Source organism: Theobroma cacao, chromosome 9 (assembly GCF_000208745.1).
Source record: "Theobroma cacao cultivar B97-61/B2 chromosome 9, Criollo_cocoa_genome_V2, whole genome shotgun sequence".
NCBI lineage: Eukaryota > Viridiplantae > Streptophyta > Magnoliopsida > Malvales > Malvaceae > Theobroma > Theobroma cacao.
The window spans coordinates 37,695,785-37,713,569 of record NC_030858.1 but is presented as its reverse complement, the minus strand read 5'-3'; the positions used below and the strand labels follow the sequence as shown (position 1 = coordinate 37,713,569).

The 17,785-nt window shown below is 36.1% G+C and overlaps 3 protein-coding genes across 7 annotated transcripts; 2 read left to right on the top strand and 1 right to left on the bottom strand.

The window, feature by feature from the left end:
* Positions 4,200-7,651, bottom strand: LOC18590929 (ruBisCO large subunit-binding protein subunit alpha). The gene is made up of 8 exons (XM_007016760.2): positions 7,426-7,651; positions 7,076-7,259; positions 6,518-6,639; positions 6,180-6,387; positions 5,942-6,087; positions 5,510-5,816; positions 4,967-5,418; positions 4,200-4,747 (listed from the first exon to the last, which is right to left on the bottom strand). The coding sequence occupies exons 1-8, from the start codon at positions 7,477-7,479 to the stop codon at positions 4,460-4,462; spliced, it is 1,761 nt and encodes a 586-aa protein (XP_007016822.2). The 5' UTR covers positions 7,480-7,651; the 3' UTR covers positions 4,200-4,459.
* Positions 8,290-11,942, top strand: LOC18590928 (RNA polymerase I termination factor). Of its 2 annotated transcripts, XM_018127758.1 has the most exons (4): positions 8,315-8,392; positions 8,524-8,606; positions 8,992-9,101; positions 9,569-11,942. In XM_018127758.1, the coding sequence occupies exon 4, from the start codon at positions 9,626-9,628 to the stop codon at positions 11,801-11,803; it is 2,178 nt and encodes a 725-aa protein (XP_017983247.1). In that variant the 5' UTR covers positions 8,315-8,392; positions 8,524-8,606; positions 8,992-9,101; positions 9,569-9,625; the 3' UTR covers positions 11,804-11,942. The 2 variants fall into 2 exon arrangements, with proteins under 2 accessions (XP_017983248.1, XP_017983247.1); XM_018127759.1 differs by lacking the exon at positions 8,992-9,101 and having other exon boundaries at positions 8,290-8,392.
* Positions 8,533-17,219, top strand: LOC18590927 (phosphatidylinositol N-acetylglucosaminyltransferase subunit A). Of its 4 annotated transcripts, none has more exons than XM_018127761.1 (9): positions 8,533-8,606; positions 13,008-13,141; positions 13,656-14,228; positions 15,099-15,253; positions 15,446-15,536; positions 15,681-15,797; positions 15,893-15,996; positions 16,530-16,620; positions 16,716-17,219. In XM_018127761.1, exons 2-9 carry the CDS (start codon positions 13,025-13,027, stop codon positions 16,794-16,796), a joined length of 1,329 nt encoding a protein of 442 aa, XP_017983250.1. In that variant the 5' UTR covers positions 8,533-8,606; positions 13,008-13,024; the 3' UTR covers positions 16,797-17,219. The 4 variants fall into 4 exon arrangements, with proteins under 4 accessions (XP_017983250.1, XP_017983249.1, XP_017983251.1 ...); XM_018127760.1 differs by lacking the exon at positions 8,533-8,606 and adding an exon at positions 9,036-9,101; XM_018127762.1 differs by lacking the exon at positions 8,533-8,606 and adding an exon at positions 11,889-11,966.

Genomic DNA, 17,785 nt, shown 5'->3' with positions numbered 1-17,785 from the left:
AATTATTTAAGAAAATTTAAATAAATATTTATATTTTTATTAATTTCATATTTAATTAAATATAATAAAAAATTTATTTAAATATTTTTAAATACTTAAAAAATTTGTTTGAACATTATACCTTAATTCAATTGATTAGTTCCTTAAACCGATGTTACTAGGCATAAATGCAACGTATCTTACCGTGTAAGAAAAAATTATCCGAAAGAAAAGAAGAAAGAATCTGTCTATAGTCCACGTGTTCATATCGCTTGATTGCCAACAACTTTGACGAGGCAACACCTATAAAGTCCAAGAATAGTAAATTGGAAAACACAAAAAAAAAAAAGAAAAAAGAAAACCAAAGGAATACAAACAATATGGGCACACATTTTAATGAGCTAACCCAAACTTTTGGCTGTCCCTCGAATGGAAAAGTTTCAAATATTGCAGCTCACTAGCGGCGTTCGTGTCTGTGATCAGATGGAGTCAATTTGTATAACATGATTTGTTTAATTTATTTATAATATTTATTTGTCAATTTTTAATTTTATATTAAAATTTAATTTTATTTTAAAAATAATTATTTTTATTTTAAATTAAATTATTAATTAAATTTACAATTTTATATAGTTATTTGTTAATCACCCGTTGTACAAAATTTTAAATTCATCATTATTTATATGTACTTTATAATAAATAGGTTAGTATATGTGTTTAGAATGTTAACTTGTTGTCATCTAATTTTATTCATGAGATAAATAATTTTTTACGGTAAAAAATAAGAAGTAAGTTTATTTCGATACATCGACGTAAATTTTGAAAATAAATAAATAAGGTGACAGAATTGATTCATATATGATTGTGAAGAAAATTTGTTTGTGTAGCTACCATTGACATTGTCAAATCGACCGATCTTGATCAAAATATTCCACCGACTATAATTAGCCTCAAACCATAGAAAAAGTCATATATTCCACGGCAAGAAGAAGGAGAGCTTTGTCATGCTATCATATACAAAAGAATCACCCAAATCAGTTCCAATACAAAAAAAAAAAAAAAACTTTGGAAGGTCTATATTAATTGTTGTTGTAATTATGGAAAAAAAAAGAACCAAGAAAAAAAATTAAAAAATACACGCACGGTACACGTTAAATTTTAATTTAATTGAAAAATTTTAATATGTGCAAACATAAAAGTGAAAATTCGAATTTTAGACTTTATTATTAAAGAAAGATAATAACTTTTTAAAGTAAATGGTTCGTTATTTTTAATGATAAGGTACGAAAAATTGGCTAACCAAAGAAAATAAAAGCAAAGAATATTTATGAAAAAAAGAATAGGTTTTGTTGATTCTCCATTACAAGAAAGTTCATCATCTGAAAAAATGAATAGCAAAGAAAGCACCCATGGTGGGGAATGGTGTTGCTTTTAATCTAGGTTTTCAATTTTGAGATGATGCTTTGTGATTGTACCTGCAGAGGTCAAACACAAAGGTTTCTCAGCTTGAGAGGCATCTGGAGATTTGGTTCGTTGCTGCCTAAGTCAAGTACCAAAAGGAACATACTAGATTTAGAACATGAACTTCGGAAAGGAATATAAACAGCTTTAGAAATTACTTGTTGGTAAGGTGTTTTTGAATCATATGATAAAAGCAAAGATTATTTTGAGTTGGACTGCAATATTTTGCTGTTCTTGGGGCATCACAGCTAAAGGGAATATATGCTTTATTGGTACTAGGATTCACACATGCACGTCTTGCATTCACACTTCTCCACCAAAGTCCACCGTAAAATTATTATTATTAAAATAATGTAATAAAAAGATCAAATCAGAATTATCAAAGGTCGAGAAATAACAGAGAACAAGAATTAAAAGTTCTTGATCGTAGATGAAATTTATTTTTAAATTAAAGAAAATCGAGGATCGAGGATGTTTTTTTATATATATATATATTATAGCAGGTATGAATTGAAGAAGTTAAGTTAGTGTTCTTTTAAGCTGTTATTTCTAATATGTATAGTAAGTTTCCTTCCATACAAAAACGTTGAAGTTCAGGATCTGACTGCTACACCTTTCCTATTCTTTCACCATCAAAGTCTAGGTAGCTAGTTGCATGTTTACAATGTGTGAAAAAACCCTGTCCCATCTACTAAACTTTGCATACATCCCAAGGGCCAAAACCCCATAAATTTTGTGTATTCACAACTTCACATCAAGGGGAGTGGGTGGGGAAGGCCAAACCCACAGCCTACTACTCAAAGAGGTGCATCTAGAAGAAAAGGTTAAGGGGTCATGATCGTTCCAGTTTTGGTTCTTGAATGTGTAGCTTAGTGGAGTGTTTTGTACCTACCAAACCTGCTTGTCGTGATAGACAAATGTGCAGGCAGAAAAACCCTTTGAAACGGAATCTTGAAACGGGCCAGGGACCATGCCAGCAGAGCTTTCACACAGCAGCAAAGGTGTGATGTATGGTAGATTCTTTTACAACCTTATCCTTGAGTCTTGACATTGACTTGGATTGCTAAGGATTTTTCCCTCACCATTTCAGACCAACAATGGATGGAACAGGAACAGCCTTAAATGTCTAGTGCATTACTTTCATGCAAAGTTTTCTCACAAAAATTAAAATTTTGAAATATTTTAAAGTAATTACGTCTAAAATAAGTTTTTCGAGATAAACTTATCAATTATCGAGAATCGTGTTTGAGATAATAAAATTTTAAGTTTCACCTAACGATTGTTATTTGTTTTAAGAAAATTACAGTCCAAAGTCAATCAAATATAGAATCTTTTTTTATACTTCTTTATGTGTTAGGTGCAATAGAGTTAAGTTTTTATGGTTTTCCATATTAATTGATGTTTTCATTATAATCTCTTCCATTTTTTTTCATTATATATCAAAATAGACACATCATGGGCAAACCTTTTCATTTTAAGGTGCTTTAGGCTTTAAACTCCCATAAATGGACTACATTTCTTGAATTGGAGATCTTTTTTTAGACATATCAAGCACCCACTCTTGAAATTTGGCAAGATGTGCATCTAAACAAACCAAATTCTTACTGAAATGGACCATTTGGCATTGAATGCTGATGGAAAAGTTGTGGAATACCTAAACCTGAACAGTCCAATAGGATTGAGTGGCCCTTAATTCTGCCCTTGTTCATCACACCTTATTAGGCCAAACAATAGAAGGGAGCTAGCTTGTTGAATGTTGATGAGTATGCACTCCATCTATATGAACTGAAAAAATATCTTGTTTCGTAGACCAAGCAATAGTCTTGTATCATCAGGTTAAGTACTAAGAACTGAAATCAAGGCTCGTTCAAGAACATAGAAGCCTGCAGCTTTATCTTGCAGGAGGGTTGATTTGAAGCTTAGACTGGACTCAATCAGGACCCGAGACAAGATATTTCTGATCGTAGTACAAAAAGAAGTTAGACAAAGAATGATTCCTTCTTCTATTCAGAATAAAGGAACTCTACCAGCTGATTACTACCATTTCTGATTAACATGTCTATGACAGAGGGACCTTCTACATACTAAAATGTTCAGCGTTTGCAATAGATGGTTTACAACATAAAGCAGCGGAGTGGAAACCCCGAATCGTCTAGCCTTTGTCATTCACCTCGCTTCCTGATTCAATGTTGTAGGAACAGAAGGGGATGAAATGGTCAATGGAGGAGAAAAGGGTAGAAGTGTAGTTCAATCCAAAATTTGAAGAACCTGCCGCATTCAAGCGTTTGAGAGGGAGCTTTGAAGCCGAAGTTGGGTGCCTGTATTTCTTTGAGAAACGTTAAACAAGCACCTTGCTTCACCAGAATGAGTGAGCCATTTTCGAGGGTCATCCTTGATTTCCATGGCTAAGAATTGGAGCAATATATTTGTCTAACACATGTATAAAGAAGAGAAAAAAGGTAAAAATGAAAATATGCAAGAACAACTGAATTCAAATCTCAAGGGAAGAGGAACAAAAATTGAACTTGAACAGAAGATTACTTGAAAGTTGAAAGAGAATTTATTGAGAAAGTGAGTTTCGAGTGTACATTGAACTTCAAACGATCACTGAAGGACAGTGGAGAGAAAAGGAGACAGTTGTTGCCTTGATGACGAGCCTGGCTAGAGAAGGAAGCTGTGGTCAGCCATGCCGTAGCGGAACTTTGGAAAGAGAGACGGCAGAGAGTTTCTTAAGGGAGGGAATGGAATAACAGTAGGAATTTCAGAATAACGCAGGACAGCTTACCATTTTAGTCGTATAACACAAATAATTGCGGCGAGAAAATTTTTTATGCAATGTCTATCGACATTGTTCAAGATCCCTACGATTACACTGCCGGGCTACATAATCTTTTATTAATTCATACAAAAATAAGGCACATTTCTAATTAGTCAGGTCATCTGGCATTTTCTTGTGATTTACTGCAAGAATATCGCTCTTCATCTCTAGAAAACCTAACCTCCCTATAGGTCCTAATTATTAAATTGTAAGACCTTGAGCAGCAGCAGCTGCAGGAGCCTTAGGCTTGGGCTTCTCAACGACAATGGCCTGAGTGGTAAGGACCATTCCTGCAACTGAAGATGCATTCTGCAATGCACATCTTGTCACCTTTGCAGGGTCAATAACTCCAGCCTCCAGCAAGTTCTCATATTTGTCTGTCATGGCATTGTAACCAATCTCCCATTCACTATTCTTCACCTTCTCCACGACTACCTCACCTTCCATTCCTGCATTTTGAGCTATCAGTGAGGCTGGTGCAACCAGAGCCTGCATGCAAACATAATGAATCAGTATGGTTTTAAAACGTAAAAACATAAATGTTGATTTAGTTAAACCATATGGCTTTAAAGCATTAATGTTTTGCTGACTGCAAGTCCACATTTATGACATTTCCATATATAGCATCCTTTGAGGTAAAATGTAGTATCCAAAATAGTCAAACCAAATTCAATCATCATTTAGACATCAAATCTTGAGTAAGTTTACCTTCTGCACAATGTCAGCTCCTAAGCGCTCATCTGCTTCTTCAAGCTTGTCCTTAATTGCAGGAACACAAGTTGTGAGATGAACAAATGCAGCACCACCACCGGGTACAATCCCTTCCTCTATGGCAGCAAAAGTAGCATTCTTGGCATCTTCAATCCGTAGCTTGCGATCCTCAAGTTCAGTCTCTGTTGCAGCCCCCACCTTAATGACTGCAACACCACCAGATAATTTGGCAATCCTTTCTGCCAATTTCTCCGTGTCATAAACAGAATCTGTCTCAGCTAACTCCTTCTTTAGTTGTGCCACTCTAGCTTGTATCTCATCCTTTGAAGCAGCCTCAGCTATTAGTTGAGTTGAATCCTTGCTAATGATCACTTTTCTGGCTATACCAAGCTGCTCGACTGAGGTGTTTTCAACAAGCAAACCCAGATCACTAGCTTGGAACTCAGCACCTGCAGTATAGATAATGAAACAAACAGTAAACACCATGGAGTAATGTCGCAATAAAGCAGAAAAGGAATCTTGCCACAATAGTTTACATACCAGTCAGAATGGCAATGTCTTGAAGGAGAGCTTTTCTCCTCTCACCAAAGCCAGGAGCTTTAATGGCAGCAACATTGAGAATACCCCGCAGCTTGTTCACCACAAGTGTGGCCAGAGCCTCTCCAGTGACATCTTCAGCAATTATAAGCAAAGGAGACCTCAATTGAGTAGTCTTCTCCAACAGTGGAATTATGTCCTTTATTGCTGAAATCTTTTGATCAGTTATCAACACTCTTGCATTCTCAAATTCACAAATCAATTTCTCAGGATTTGTTACAAATTGTGGGGAGATGTAACCTCTGTCAATCTGCAATGCACAGAAAGGGAAACAAGGATAATTAGAATAAGATTCATACCTCAACAGCCACCAAAACATCTGGGTTACCCCGGCACAATTTTTAAAAATCATTTGCAATCTGAAGCAAGACACACCTCCATTCCTTCCTCAACATCAACTGTGGTCTCAAATGAGGATGATGACTCAATGGACAGAACACCATCGGGCCCAACCTTGTCAATTGCATCAGCAATCATTGTTCCAATAAGGTCATCATTTCCAGCAGAAATGGTAGCCACAGCTGAAAGTAAAAGTATGAGTACTGCAATACAACCAATAAAAGAGAGGAGCTGGTAGATAATTTCGTGTGCAATCTATATTTGTGCACCATACCTTCAATATCATCACGACCTTTAACAGGTCTAGCCTTCTTTTCCAGCTCTTCTACCAACCCTTGTACAGTTTTATCAATTCCCCTCTTTACTGAGACTGGATTTGCACCAGAGGTAACACTCAGAAGTCCTAGTTTGATTATTTCTCGTGCAAGTACAGATGCCGTAGTCGTCCCATCACCAGCAGAGTCATTTGTTTTACTTGCCACCTTCATCCAACAGCCCAAAAAGAAAAAAAAATGAAACAGCATGTCAGTGTCAATGACCATGGCATAGTGAGATTAAAGGCTTATAAAACATATCATCAGTGGGACATCAGTGAATAGATTATGAGCCAACCTCTCTAATGAGAGCTGCACCAGCATTTTCCATGGCATCAGGTAGCTCAATAGCTCTGGCTATTGTCACTCCATCATTGACTACCTTTGGACTTCCAAATTCATCCAACACAACATTCCTCCCTTTAGAATAGCAAACAAATGGCAGTTAGTATAATTGCGCATATTTCTAACTAGCCATCACAATAAGTAAAAACAGGGATTCTAAGTTCAACAAAATATTCCAAACAAACATATCAAAATTTCATTAAAGCATAATGTATCAGTTCAGAAAACAAGCCGTGTGCCATGAAGCATGAAAAAGTTGAAAAGCTACATGTGGACACAGATAAAAATTGCAATTTAGTCAAGAGCATATACATACATCAGACAATTATGAACCTCAAATTTTCTAAAACAAACCAAGAAAAATTTCCACTCTCCATTCGACTTGAATCAGCTTTTCCTTCCTTTATCCCAAACATGGATAGACTCAAAGCAAAAATTTCCCAACACTTAAAAACATAAATGAGTATCATGTACCATAACAACAATGGGGAATGATGGAAAAAGAAGTTACCCCTGGGACCAAGAGTAAGGCCAACAGCATCAGCAAGCTTATCAATGCCAGCTTGCATTGAAGTCCTTGAGCTCTGGTCAAACGCAATTTCTTTTGCAGAAGCTCTCACAGCAAATCGGCTGTTTCCTTGCCGGTAATTTAGCCTCTGGTTCTGCTGCTGATTTCCCCTCCTCCTCAAACCCCCCTGCAATCATCAAACACGCATTAAAAACTCTAAAAGCACCAAACTTTCATCATTAATTCAATCACCCAGATGCAAAAAAATAAAACTTCCATCATTAAAACTCAAAAAGCAGTGTTTTTGCTGCTTGAGGAAGGAAATATGAAATGAACCCATCAAAGAAAGTTACCGGCTTGGGAGAGCAAAGAATGGAAGCTGAAGAAAGAGCATTAGCAGAGGCCATTTCTTCCCTTTGATGACCAAAAGGCTAACAAAAAAGAAGCTTTCTTTTTCTTACTTGGGATCGTGAGAGAGTGGTTTGAGAGTGGATAAGGAGGCAGGTAGGAGAGTAAGAACCAGGGCGTTGAGTCTTTAGGGTTTAGTTTTTAATGAGAGTGAAATGCTTCCAGAACATTCTTCCTTGTCGTAGAACCCTCCCTCGTTTTATTCCTTTATGCTTCCAGAAAATTGTTCCAACCAATTACTAATATATTTCTAAATATTATATATTTTAACACTTTTAACCATAATATCTTTGTAGGATGATTTTTTTTTTCATAAATATGAAGATGGGTAATTTTATTTATTATTTTTAAAAAAAATATGATTAAAAATATTGTTCAAAGTTATTGAAAAAAAGTGAAAAATACTAATAATGAATAGAACTAATAGACATAATTTGGTTTTGATTATTTCGATTTTTAAGTTATATTTAGATCAATTTATAAAAAATTAATTAATTTTATTTTCAAAATATTCAAATTAAACAGACTGAATGTAATTTCAATGATTTTATTATATGTTAGAAATTAAACTTTACCTTATTAAATTGAGCAAGAATTAAGTGAAATTTATAAAAAAATTGAAATTTATACATTTTTTCAAATAACAATAATAATAAAAATAAATTATTACAGCAATAAGCTGTTTATTAGTACTGTTTTTTTAAAAGAAATAAAGGCTTAAAGCCCAATCACATATGAGCCAATCCGTTGGATGAATGAGGATCAAAAGCCCAATATATTTCAAGCCTGAAGGCCCAAGCTCCTTTTAACCTTTTCTTCCCCCATATCGTCCTCCAATTCAGGAACCCTTGAAATTCCCCCGTTACCGCCATTGCTGTCGATCTTCGTCACTCTCTGAGCTCACTCTATTAGGTCAGCAGACTCTGGCTTTCTCTCTATTTTCCCCGCTTAGTTTTTTGCAATTTTCGATTATTTCTGGATACAATAAAATCTTTGCAAAAAAAGAAAAAAGTGCTTGAACTTTTGAATTCAAAATTTTGCAGTGACCGTGAAGGTGGTATAATTTACTAACCAAAACCCGAATCGCCACAAAAGAGTTTTCGGATCAATCGAGAGGTTTTGACCGGTAAGAACTGGAATTTCATCAATCGAATCCGTAAATTCGAATTTATTATCATTTTCACAGAACTTCTTGAGCTTGTTTGTTTGTTTTTTTGGAATGATCTTGAATGAATGCTTTGATTTCTTTTGAATTGTATTATATTGCTGAAATCTAATAAAATTAGTAGTAAATGGCATCTAGATTGGAGTAGTGAAAACCTGTATGGATAGTAAGGAAGAAGTGATAGAACGAATAACTACATAGTACCTTTTTAGATAGTAGGTGTAGGAGGAAAGGCTGGAATAGTGGTTGGATTTGTAGCTGTGTTAGTTGATTTTTGAGAAGAAGACAGTGATTTGGATTCTTAAATTGGTTTTTACGTTGTGAGCTGATATTAGTTTCATCTCAGTTTTAGTGGGAGTCTCACACTTTTAACAGAATCTGGGCCACTAAGGGACCTATCAGAGCCAATATGGTCTTTCCAACAACAAAGTGAAAAGACTATCCTAGAATTTTAAGGTACCTTCTTCCCATAACTTTTGAAGTTCTCTTTCATTTGCTTGGTTTAAAAATTCAGCAACTTCTTTGTCATCTCTGTTACAACTTGTGTAAGAGCATGCTTAGCGGTGATTTGACGTGTGAGGGGATCAAACAATGTGACTTCTTGAACACCTAAAATCTTTGCATCTTAGTAATTTTTTTATATCCTAATATTTTGGAATTATTGTAACAGTAGAGTTGGTTCTCTTATGCATTAATATATCTGTAAAATTTATTGTACATAGAATCAGAGAACAATTTTTTTTTAACTATTATTCTTGATGCAAATTGCTGTAATAAATACAAATTTTTTGTTGTCCAAGCAAAAACATTGATTTGCTTCAAGTTTTGGAATCAAATAAGCTACATGAGTTAGGATTTATTTGAAGGGGATTCTACTGAAGTACCGCTTTTGGACTTATTTTTGTGTGTTGTCTTGCTTTCAGCTGTGCATGAGGATTTGAGATAGCTAGGAAAATTTTTCAAGGGAAGCCTTTGACAACATGGGTAAGAAGATGCATGAAAAGGATGGGCATAAAAGGGTCAATAACCAGGTTGAAGAAGGCAATGCTGTTGAAAAGGAAAGTGATTTTTTGGATGTGTCAGCTGGGAATATGAATGATGTTTCCAAATTAATCAACAGAGATCATGATAAGAATAAGAGAAAAGAGGATAACTGTGAAAAGAAGAAGGATCGGATGAAAAAGAGGAAATCAGAGTTTGATACAGATAAAAAGGAATCTCAGAAGGCTCCAAAGAAGCATAAGAAAAGTAAAGATGGAGTTGGTGAAGTTAAAGAGGCTTCAATGGAAATTTGTAGAGCTGGAAAAGAGAATATAAAAAACGAAAGTAGTAAGGCAATGTATTTGGGGAACAATTTTGAGTTGGAAGCAAAAAGGGCTAGGAAAGATAAACACAAGAACAAGATTAGAGATGGGATTGATGCAGTCACTACTGCAACTGAAACCCTTGAACATGGTAAAATGCAAGAGACAGTTGAGGTACTAAAAAGCTGCAGCACTGAAGACATTAACAAGATGGTGCATGGAAAAGAACGTGAATATGAGAAGCGAAAGAAGAAGAAACACAACTTGGAGAAGGTGACTGGTAATGTTGATGGTCATATTGCAGTCATGAGCAGCATAACTGATGGAAATGAAACTGACAAGAAGAAAGACCGAGAAGATGGGAATGTCATTAAAAAGGTTGAGGACTCTGGGAATGGGAAGAAGAGAAAGAAGAAAAGCATTAATTATGGTTTGGGTGTTGATAAACCGAGGAAGATGAGCACTGGGATTGAAAATCATGAGTTTCTCTACAGCAATGTTGAGTTAAATGGTAATGCAGTAGAATGCAGAAAGTTAGGCATTGCTGTTGATAATGATGAAGATGGCAATAGGGGAAAGAAGAAGAAGAAGAAGAAGAAGAAGAAGAAGAGGAAATCCAAATCTCTGAAAACTGGTTCAGATGGTAAAGAGCATCAATCTTTTAAGGGATATAAAGATCGTGAGGTTGACAGCAATGATAAAGAGGATCCAGCTGACAATGAGGTAGAATGCACAGAATTAGGAGGTGGTGTTGATAATACTGAAGATGGTAACAGAGGCAGGAAGAAGAAATCTAAATCAGTGAAGAGTGATTTGGAGGGTAAACATCATAAAGGAGATGCAAGAACCAGAAAAAGTGTCAACACTACCAATCAATCTGAAGATGCTGCACCTAAAGATATATCTAAGAAAGTGAGTTTCTCTGATCATGTTGAGGTTTTCCCTTGTGCGGATGGTATAGTTGATGAAAACATGGATGGCAAAGAAGGCTTAGTGTATGGTAAGCGTTACTCAAAAGAAGAAGATGCTATCGTTATGGATGCTGTTGCCAATTACATTGAGTCTAATAATTTAGGTGAGGAGGGTCTAGATATGGTTCTGAACTGTAGAGCTTACCCCCAAGTCAGAAACTGTTGGAAGGAAATTCAAGCAGCCATTCCTTGGAGGCCATGTGATAGTGTGTACCGTCGAGCTCATGTTCTTTTCGAAAGGGATGAGAAGCGTCCATGGACCCCTGAAGAGTATGAATTGATCCAAAAGTTTGTTGAAAAACATGGACCGAGGTGGAAATTGTTGGCCGACACACTTGGCAAGCATAGGCACCATGTAAAAGATACATGGCGTAGAATAAAATTGACCAATGCAAAGAGAGGGAATTGGTCTCAAGAGGAGTACCAGAATTTATTTGACTTAGTAAACTTGGATTTATCTATGAAAGCTTTTGAGGAAAAGAAATCCAAGCATGGAATGTTGCGAGACAATATTTGTTGGAGTGCGATTAGTGACAAGATGGAAACAAGAGGTTTTGCACTTTGTTGCAAAAAATGGTATTACAGCTTAGCGTCTCCTATGGTAGCAGAAGGCATATGGGCTGATGCTGATGACTATCGCATGCTAGATGCTCTTTCTAGCTTGGATGCTTGCTGCATGGAAGATGTGGACTGGGACAACCTTATTGAGCATAGGTCTGGAGATTTATGTCGAAAACGGTGGAACCAAATGGTTCAACATATAGGTCCACATGGGGTCAAGTCTTTTGCTGAACAAGTTGAAGTTCTTGCTAATCGATATCGTCCAGATATGCTTGATGCAAGAGAGGCCTATGATAGCAAATGTCCTGTCGATCTGCCATAGCTGTGTTGCTTTTGTTACCTGCAGAACCATGGCATAATGGTTACTGATTTAGTTTGAAGCTGCATGCATTATATTAGCTGATTGGATTGTCTAGAAATTTTCGAGCAATCTTCTAATATACCCTTTTGATTTACTTTTAGATCTTCCCCTTATGGTCCTAATGGTAATGTTTTGATCCTAATAGCCTGGTAATATGGATTTTAAGCTCTCTTAACTTGTTTCTGAGTAAACCACTCATAGTCTGTTGTATAATCTTTGAGTATTAAATTATTATGTTGTGAGAGGTTTCTAGCTTAGGTTTGTATCGCCAATAAACTTCCTTTTCTATAAGATTTAATTTTTGAAATTCAATTGAGTTTATAAATATAATCTATTTGTTTGCTTCTGCTTGCATTTCCTTTGGTCCCCAGATGAATGTATTTGAATTCTATGTTCTGGTTTTTCCTCGGTGTCAGGAGACTGATCTGATAATAATTTGTGAAAGATTTGTAAATATAATCTATTTGTTTGCTTCTGCTTTCACTTCCTTTGGTCCTGAATGTATTTGAATTCTATGTTCTGGATTTTCCTTGGTGTCAGGGAGACTATCTGATACCGTTCGGTTTTGCTTTTTTCTTTATTTATTTTCTTTTACATAATGATTTTGTTAGTGAGTGCCCTAACGGCACTCTTTAAGGTTACCATATTAGGTAATTTTTTCTTCCAATGCATTGCAATTCATCACATTAACTGTTAACTACTATATTTAATTCAAGAATGTTATTATAAATGGTATTTTAACTAACCTTAAAGAGTGCCCTTAGGGCACTCACTAATAAACCCCATTGTTCAATGCTCTTTATAAATGACAGAATACCCAAATATAGCTGCATAAACTATTATTGTTGTTTTTGTGGAATATTTTAATTTGTTAGCATGAATCTGTATTTTGATTTGCATCTATTTGGAATGGGGTTTATTTTTATTCTGATGATGGGTTAGTTTCTTTGCTTCCATCCCTCCTAGCCAACCTAGACTGTTGCATTCTCTCTGTACAATTCAAAACATGTGGGGCCCTGCGTGCTAGGGATAATTTCCAGCCATTGCTGGTGAGGAAGATAGGCTCATCGTTGATTTGATTACTTCATTTTTGGCACTCCTTTCAATCTGCTGCTAGTTTCTCTCATGATTTTAAATAAAGAAGATTTTATTATTATTGTTGCAGGTGATTGATTTGCCGTCATGGCTGACCTGAAGCACAGAATTCTTATGGTGTCTGATTTTTTCTATCCCAACTTTGGTGGTGTTGAGAGTCACATTTATTATCTGTCCCAATGCCTCCTAAAACTTGGTCACAAGGTCAGATAATTTTATTAAGTATTTAGGTTTTAAATCTTGTTTGTAAGCACTGAATGCTAGGTGCAAACAAATGGGAAAAGTGGAATGATGTTTTTCTTCCCTGAAAAAAGAGGAAATGGTTTTAGGTCTGCTATTGCCTAAAGAGGGAATCTTTCTCTTTTACAAAGCAGGGAAAGGTTTTAGATCTGCCATTTCTTAGCTGGAAAAATACTATTCATTTCTCCCTGGATGTTTCTAGAAGGGTTCTCTTTAAATGTCTTCCCCTTCCTCTTCCGTGCGATTCTTTTTACTGAAATTATTATCTTGTTTTTCTTTTTTCTCTTTGGTCAATAACAGACAACATATTTTAAAATTCCTTGGTCCTTTTCTTCCCTTCATCTCTTTTTAACATTCCTTTCCTGCAAACCAAATGTTTCCTTTTTTTCTTTTTTACCTCAATCTTTATAGGTACATCAAATTTCACTGTCCTTTTGTTTTTCCTAGATTGAATAATAAATTTACTCTATTATTTCAGGTGGTTGTTATGACCCATGCTTATGGAAATCGATCAGGAGTGAGATACATGACAGGTGGTCTGAAGGTTTATTATGTACCCTGGCAGCCATTTCTTATGCAGAACACATTGCCGACTTTTTACGGGACATTACCAATAATAAGGACTATACTTATTCGGGAAAAGATATCACTTGTGCATGGTCATCAGGCCTTCTCGACTCTATGTCATGAGGCTTTGATGCATGCGCGCACTATGGGATACAAGGTTGTATTTACTGATCATTCTTTGTATGGTTTTGCTGATGTGGGAAGCATCCACATGAACAAGGTTCTGCAGTTTACTTTGGCAGATGTAACCCGGGCCATTTGTGTTTCTCACACGAGCAAGGAAAATACAGTGCTACGGTCAGGTTTGCCACCAGAAAAGGTTTTTGTGATTCCTAATGCTGTGGACACCGCTATGTTCAAGCCTGCTCAAGAGCGACTTGGCCATAATGAAATTGTTATTGTTGTGATAAGTAGATTGGTTTATCGAAAGGGTGCAGATTTGCTTGTGGAAGTCATTCCAGAAGTTTGCCGCTTGTATCCTAATGTGAGTTGCTTATGCCATGGTATTGCTGAAAAGATTTGGATTTAGGGGTTTGTTCTGTTACTTTCACTTTTCATGGTATTAGTTAGAAATAAGGACTTCACTCAGTTTTTCTCTGTGGCTCCCTACCAGCTACTGGCAAGGTATGAGATGGTTAGATCTTTTTATTACCCATGCCCTTTAGTTAGATCTTTCACAATGGGGTTATTGTTGTTGCTAACTCAGAGTGAGCAGAAATGCCACTTAACATATCTAGGTGATTTAGCTCATAATTCCTATTTACATCGGAAGATCTGCTTATGTGTGGTGTGTGTGTTTGTATAGATGTCTTTTCATCAGTACCTGCCAATAGTTTTGTTTTTAATTTGTGTAGAAAATTGTGTCATACTCACTTTTTTATTTTTTATTTTTTTTGTGGTCATTAGCTTTTCATGTTATGATTGATTTTGCTCGTCACCTTCCAAAATAATTCAGTAGTCACATTGTTTTGGTTTAGTTTTCAGAGTTAGTACGTTAGAATCAAAACGTTAACAGTTTTCTAATATTTATGTTGCTTTTATCAGTTACAGGACCAAAAATCGGCATGTTTAGCGAACTGGCATGTTGCATCTGCTCTCTTTCCTCTCTCACACACAACTGCCCACTTACTCATACATTAAATCATCTGAACTTCTGCTACATGTACGGTGGTGAATCCATCAATATGTTTCTATTTTGAGTTAACCTTTGGGTAGTTATATTTCTATCGGTGTGATTGTTCCTCATTTGGATGAAGTTTTTGATGTTTAGCTCCAAGTACAACATTAGCATGCTATTGTTTGTAGTCTCCCCTGCTATTTAAGTTTAATCTCTCATTTTGAAACACCTGTGAAGGTTCGTTTCATTGTTGGAGGAGATGGACCTAAACGAGTGAGGTTGGAAGAGATGAGAGAAAAGCATTCTCTTCAAGATCGAGTTGAGATGTTGGGGGCTGTACCACATGCTTCTGTACGGTCTGTGCTGATTTCTGGCCACATATTCTTAAACAGGTAAATTGAGTTTGGTTCCTATAGACCACCCACTTTTAGTTGATTAACTCTTTATGTAATAAGAAGAGGAAAGAAATGAGGAAAAAGGAAAATAGAAGGCAAGTTGATGTTCCTTGAGTATTTGGCAGTCAGGTGTAATTGCTGATCAACTTGCCTGATTTTTTATGTTATTCCTGTTCTTCCTTTCAACAGTTCTTTAACAGAAGCTTTTTGCATAGCCATATTGGAGGCTGCAAGTTGTGGATTATTAACTGTCAGTACACGTGTTGGAGGAGTCCCAGAGGCATGTATTGTGAAATTCTCATTAACCTGGTTGAAGTCATTTCCTGTTGGTTTATACTTTCTCACCTTAGTGGACTGAAAATTATTCTAGATATCCTATCCTCTAGCAGTTTTATCTTGATAATTTTTCTTTCATTTGTTCTAGGTTTTACCAGATGACATGATAGTACTTGCTGAACCAGATCCTAGTGACATGGTACAAGCAATTAAGAAGGCAATATCTATCGTTCCTGAGATTGATCCACTAGTTATGCATGATCGTGTAAGTTATTTTGATTGAATTACTGTATATAGTAATTTGAACTGTGTGAGGTGGCCAAATATATATTTTTCTTTTCGCTTTTCTTTTTTGGCCAGATGAAGAGGCTTTATAATTGGAATGATGTTGCAAAAAGGACAGAGATAGTGTATAATCGTGCTTTGAAATGTTCTGATCAGAGTCTCCAAGAACGTCTCTCACGGTATGCATTGAAAGGTTTCTGAGCGGATGATGCTCTCAAAAATGTTTAATCCAATATAGTGCTATGATGCTTTTTAAGTACTTTTAATTGCATATTTTTCTGATGTAAACTTTGAAGACTCCGTTCTAGGTGGAATATCTGGTTTAATGTAATCTTAGCCTATTACTTTTGAGTTGAAACTGGTGCCAGACGGATTCCTATGTTGATGAACGTGGATACTTTCAACTTTTTGCAATTTCTTTTTTCGTATATTAGAAAGTCATTGATTTTAATGTTGGTTCGAGGTGTCTGATATGTGTTTGATTTGGAAGGCAGGAAGATTAAAATTTGAGAGGATGTAATTGAACCAAAACTTTGATTCCACAATCAAGCAATCGTCAACAGTTAATACATTCAACCTCATATTGTTTAGTGAATGCACAATAATTGTAGAAGAAAGTTGCAACTTCTTCGTTAGGTGGGTGGGATGTTATATCTTGCATATTTTGTGATTAATATCAGGGTTGCTGATGAGGTCACTAATTACTTGTTAGGTATCTTTCATGTGGTGCTTGGGCAGGCAAGCTCTTTTGCTTGGTTATGATAATCGACTTTTTGCTATGGCGACTTTTGGAACTATGGCAGGTTCGTAGTTTTTCTTGTATACTAGTTTCATCTTCTTTGGTCCCATAAATTATCACAATCATGTTTTACTTATCAACTGTTTCATACGGCACCAGCCTGCAAAGGATATTGAGGAGGTGCCTGATGTCGTTCTACCCCGGGATCAAGATGGAGAAAACATTGAAGGATTTCGATGAAAATCTGAAGACTCCCTTCAAACTTTCAGGTGTATGAAGAGTCAGCTAACATGTCGAACCTGCAATGGATAATCTTCAAGCTTCGGGCACTTGTTCCGTTCTGAATGTAGTTAATTTTTGGGATGCCCTGTAAATAAAAATCAAAGACCATTACTCCATGGATTGCTGACTGGTGTAAACTGGAGTTGGTACATGCAGGACGTTACACCAAGGGGACCGAAAACTTAAGGAGCTTGTTTTGAGGTTCTTCTAGCATCATAGGATCATGACTGGAACTGGTTCTTTTTCATTCAAGTTAATTACCAAGTACTATTATTATTTTCTTATTAGCATCGAATGATTAACCAAAGAATCAGAGTTGTAAGATATTTTTGCCTATTAGCTATCAATCCATGTGATTCTTCGATGAATCTTTTCTGACTTTGTTTACATGCTTAATCATCCCATTACTTGTGTATTTATATACATGTATATATTATAAGATCGAAAGTCTCCTAAGAAAATCGTTTTGGATAACAGTTTGTTCGTTAATCAGATTTGAAAATTGGTTTTCTTTCCAAATCACTTTAGTTTTACATCGAATAGATCTTTCGCAATGTTTCCAAACTCGACTTGATCTTCTTGACCTCGTAACCGATTCTTTAATATTCTACCATAAAATCTCTCTCAATGAATGAGCAAATCGGGAATGCTCGCCGATCCTTCCACCTAGCTGACGAGCTCCTCCCTCTGGTTGTAATTTGCAACCAGAACCAGCCATTTCTATGGCAGCCGGTCGTGGCTGCACCCGACTTCCACCTCACTTCCATCTTTGCTTCTTCGCCAAGAAATTCTGTGTTTCGTCTTGTCTTAAGCAAAATGGTTGCCTACGCGCCTTGGCTCAAATGAACAGCTCTTCCTCGGCTGCTACAGTCCCATGCAGGCCTTTATCTTCTTTGCCTTCTGGCTTCCATAAACGAATGGAAGAAGATTCTTGCATGGAGAAGAGA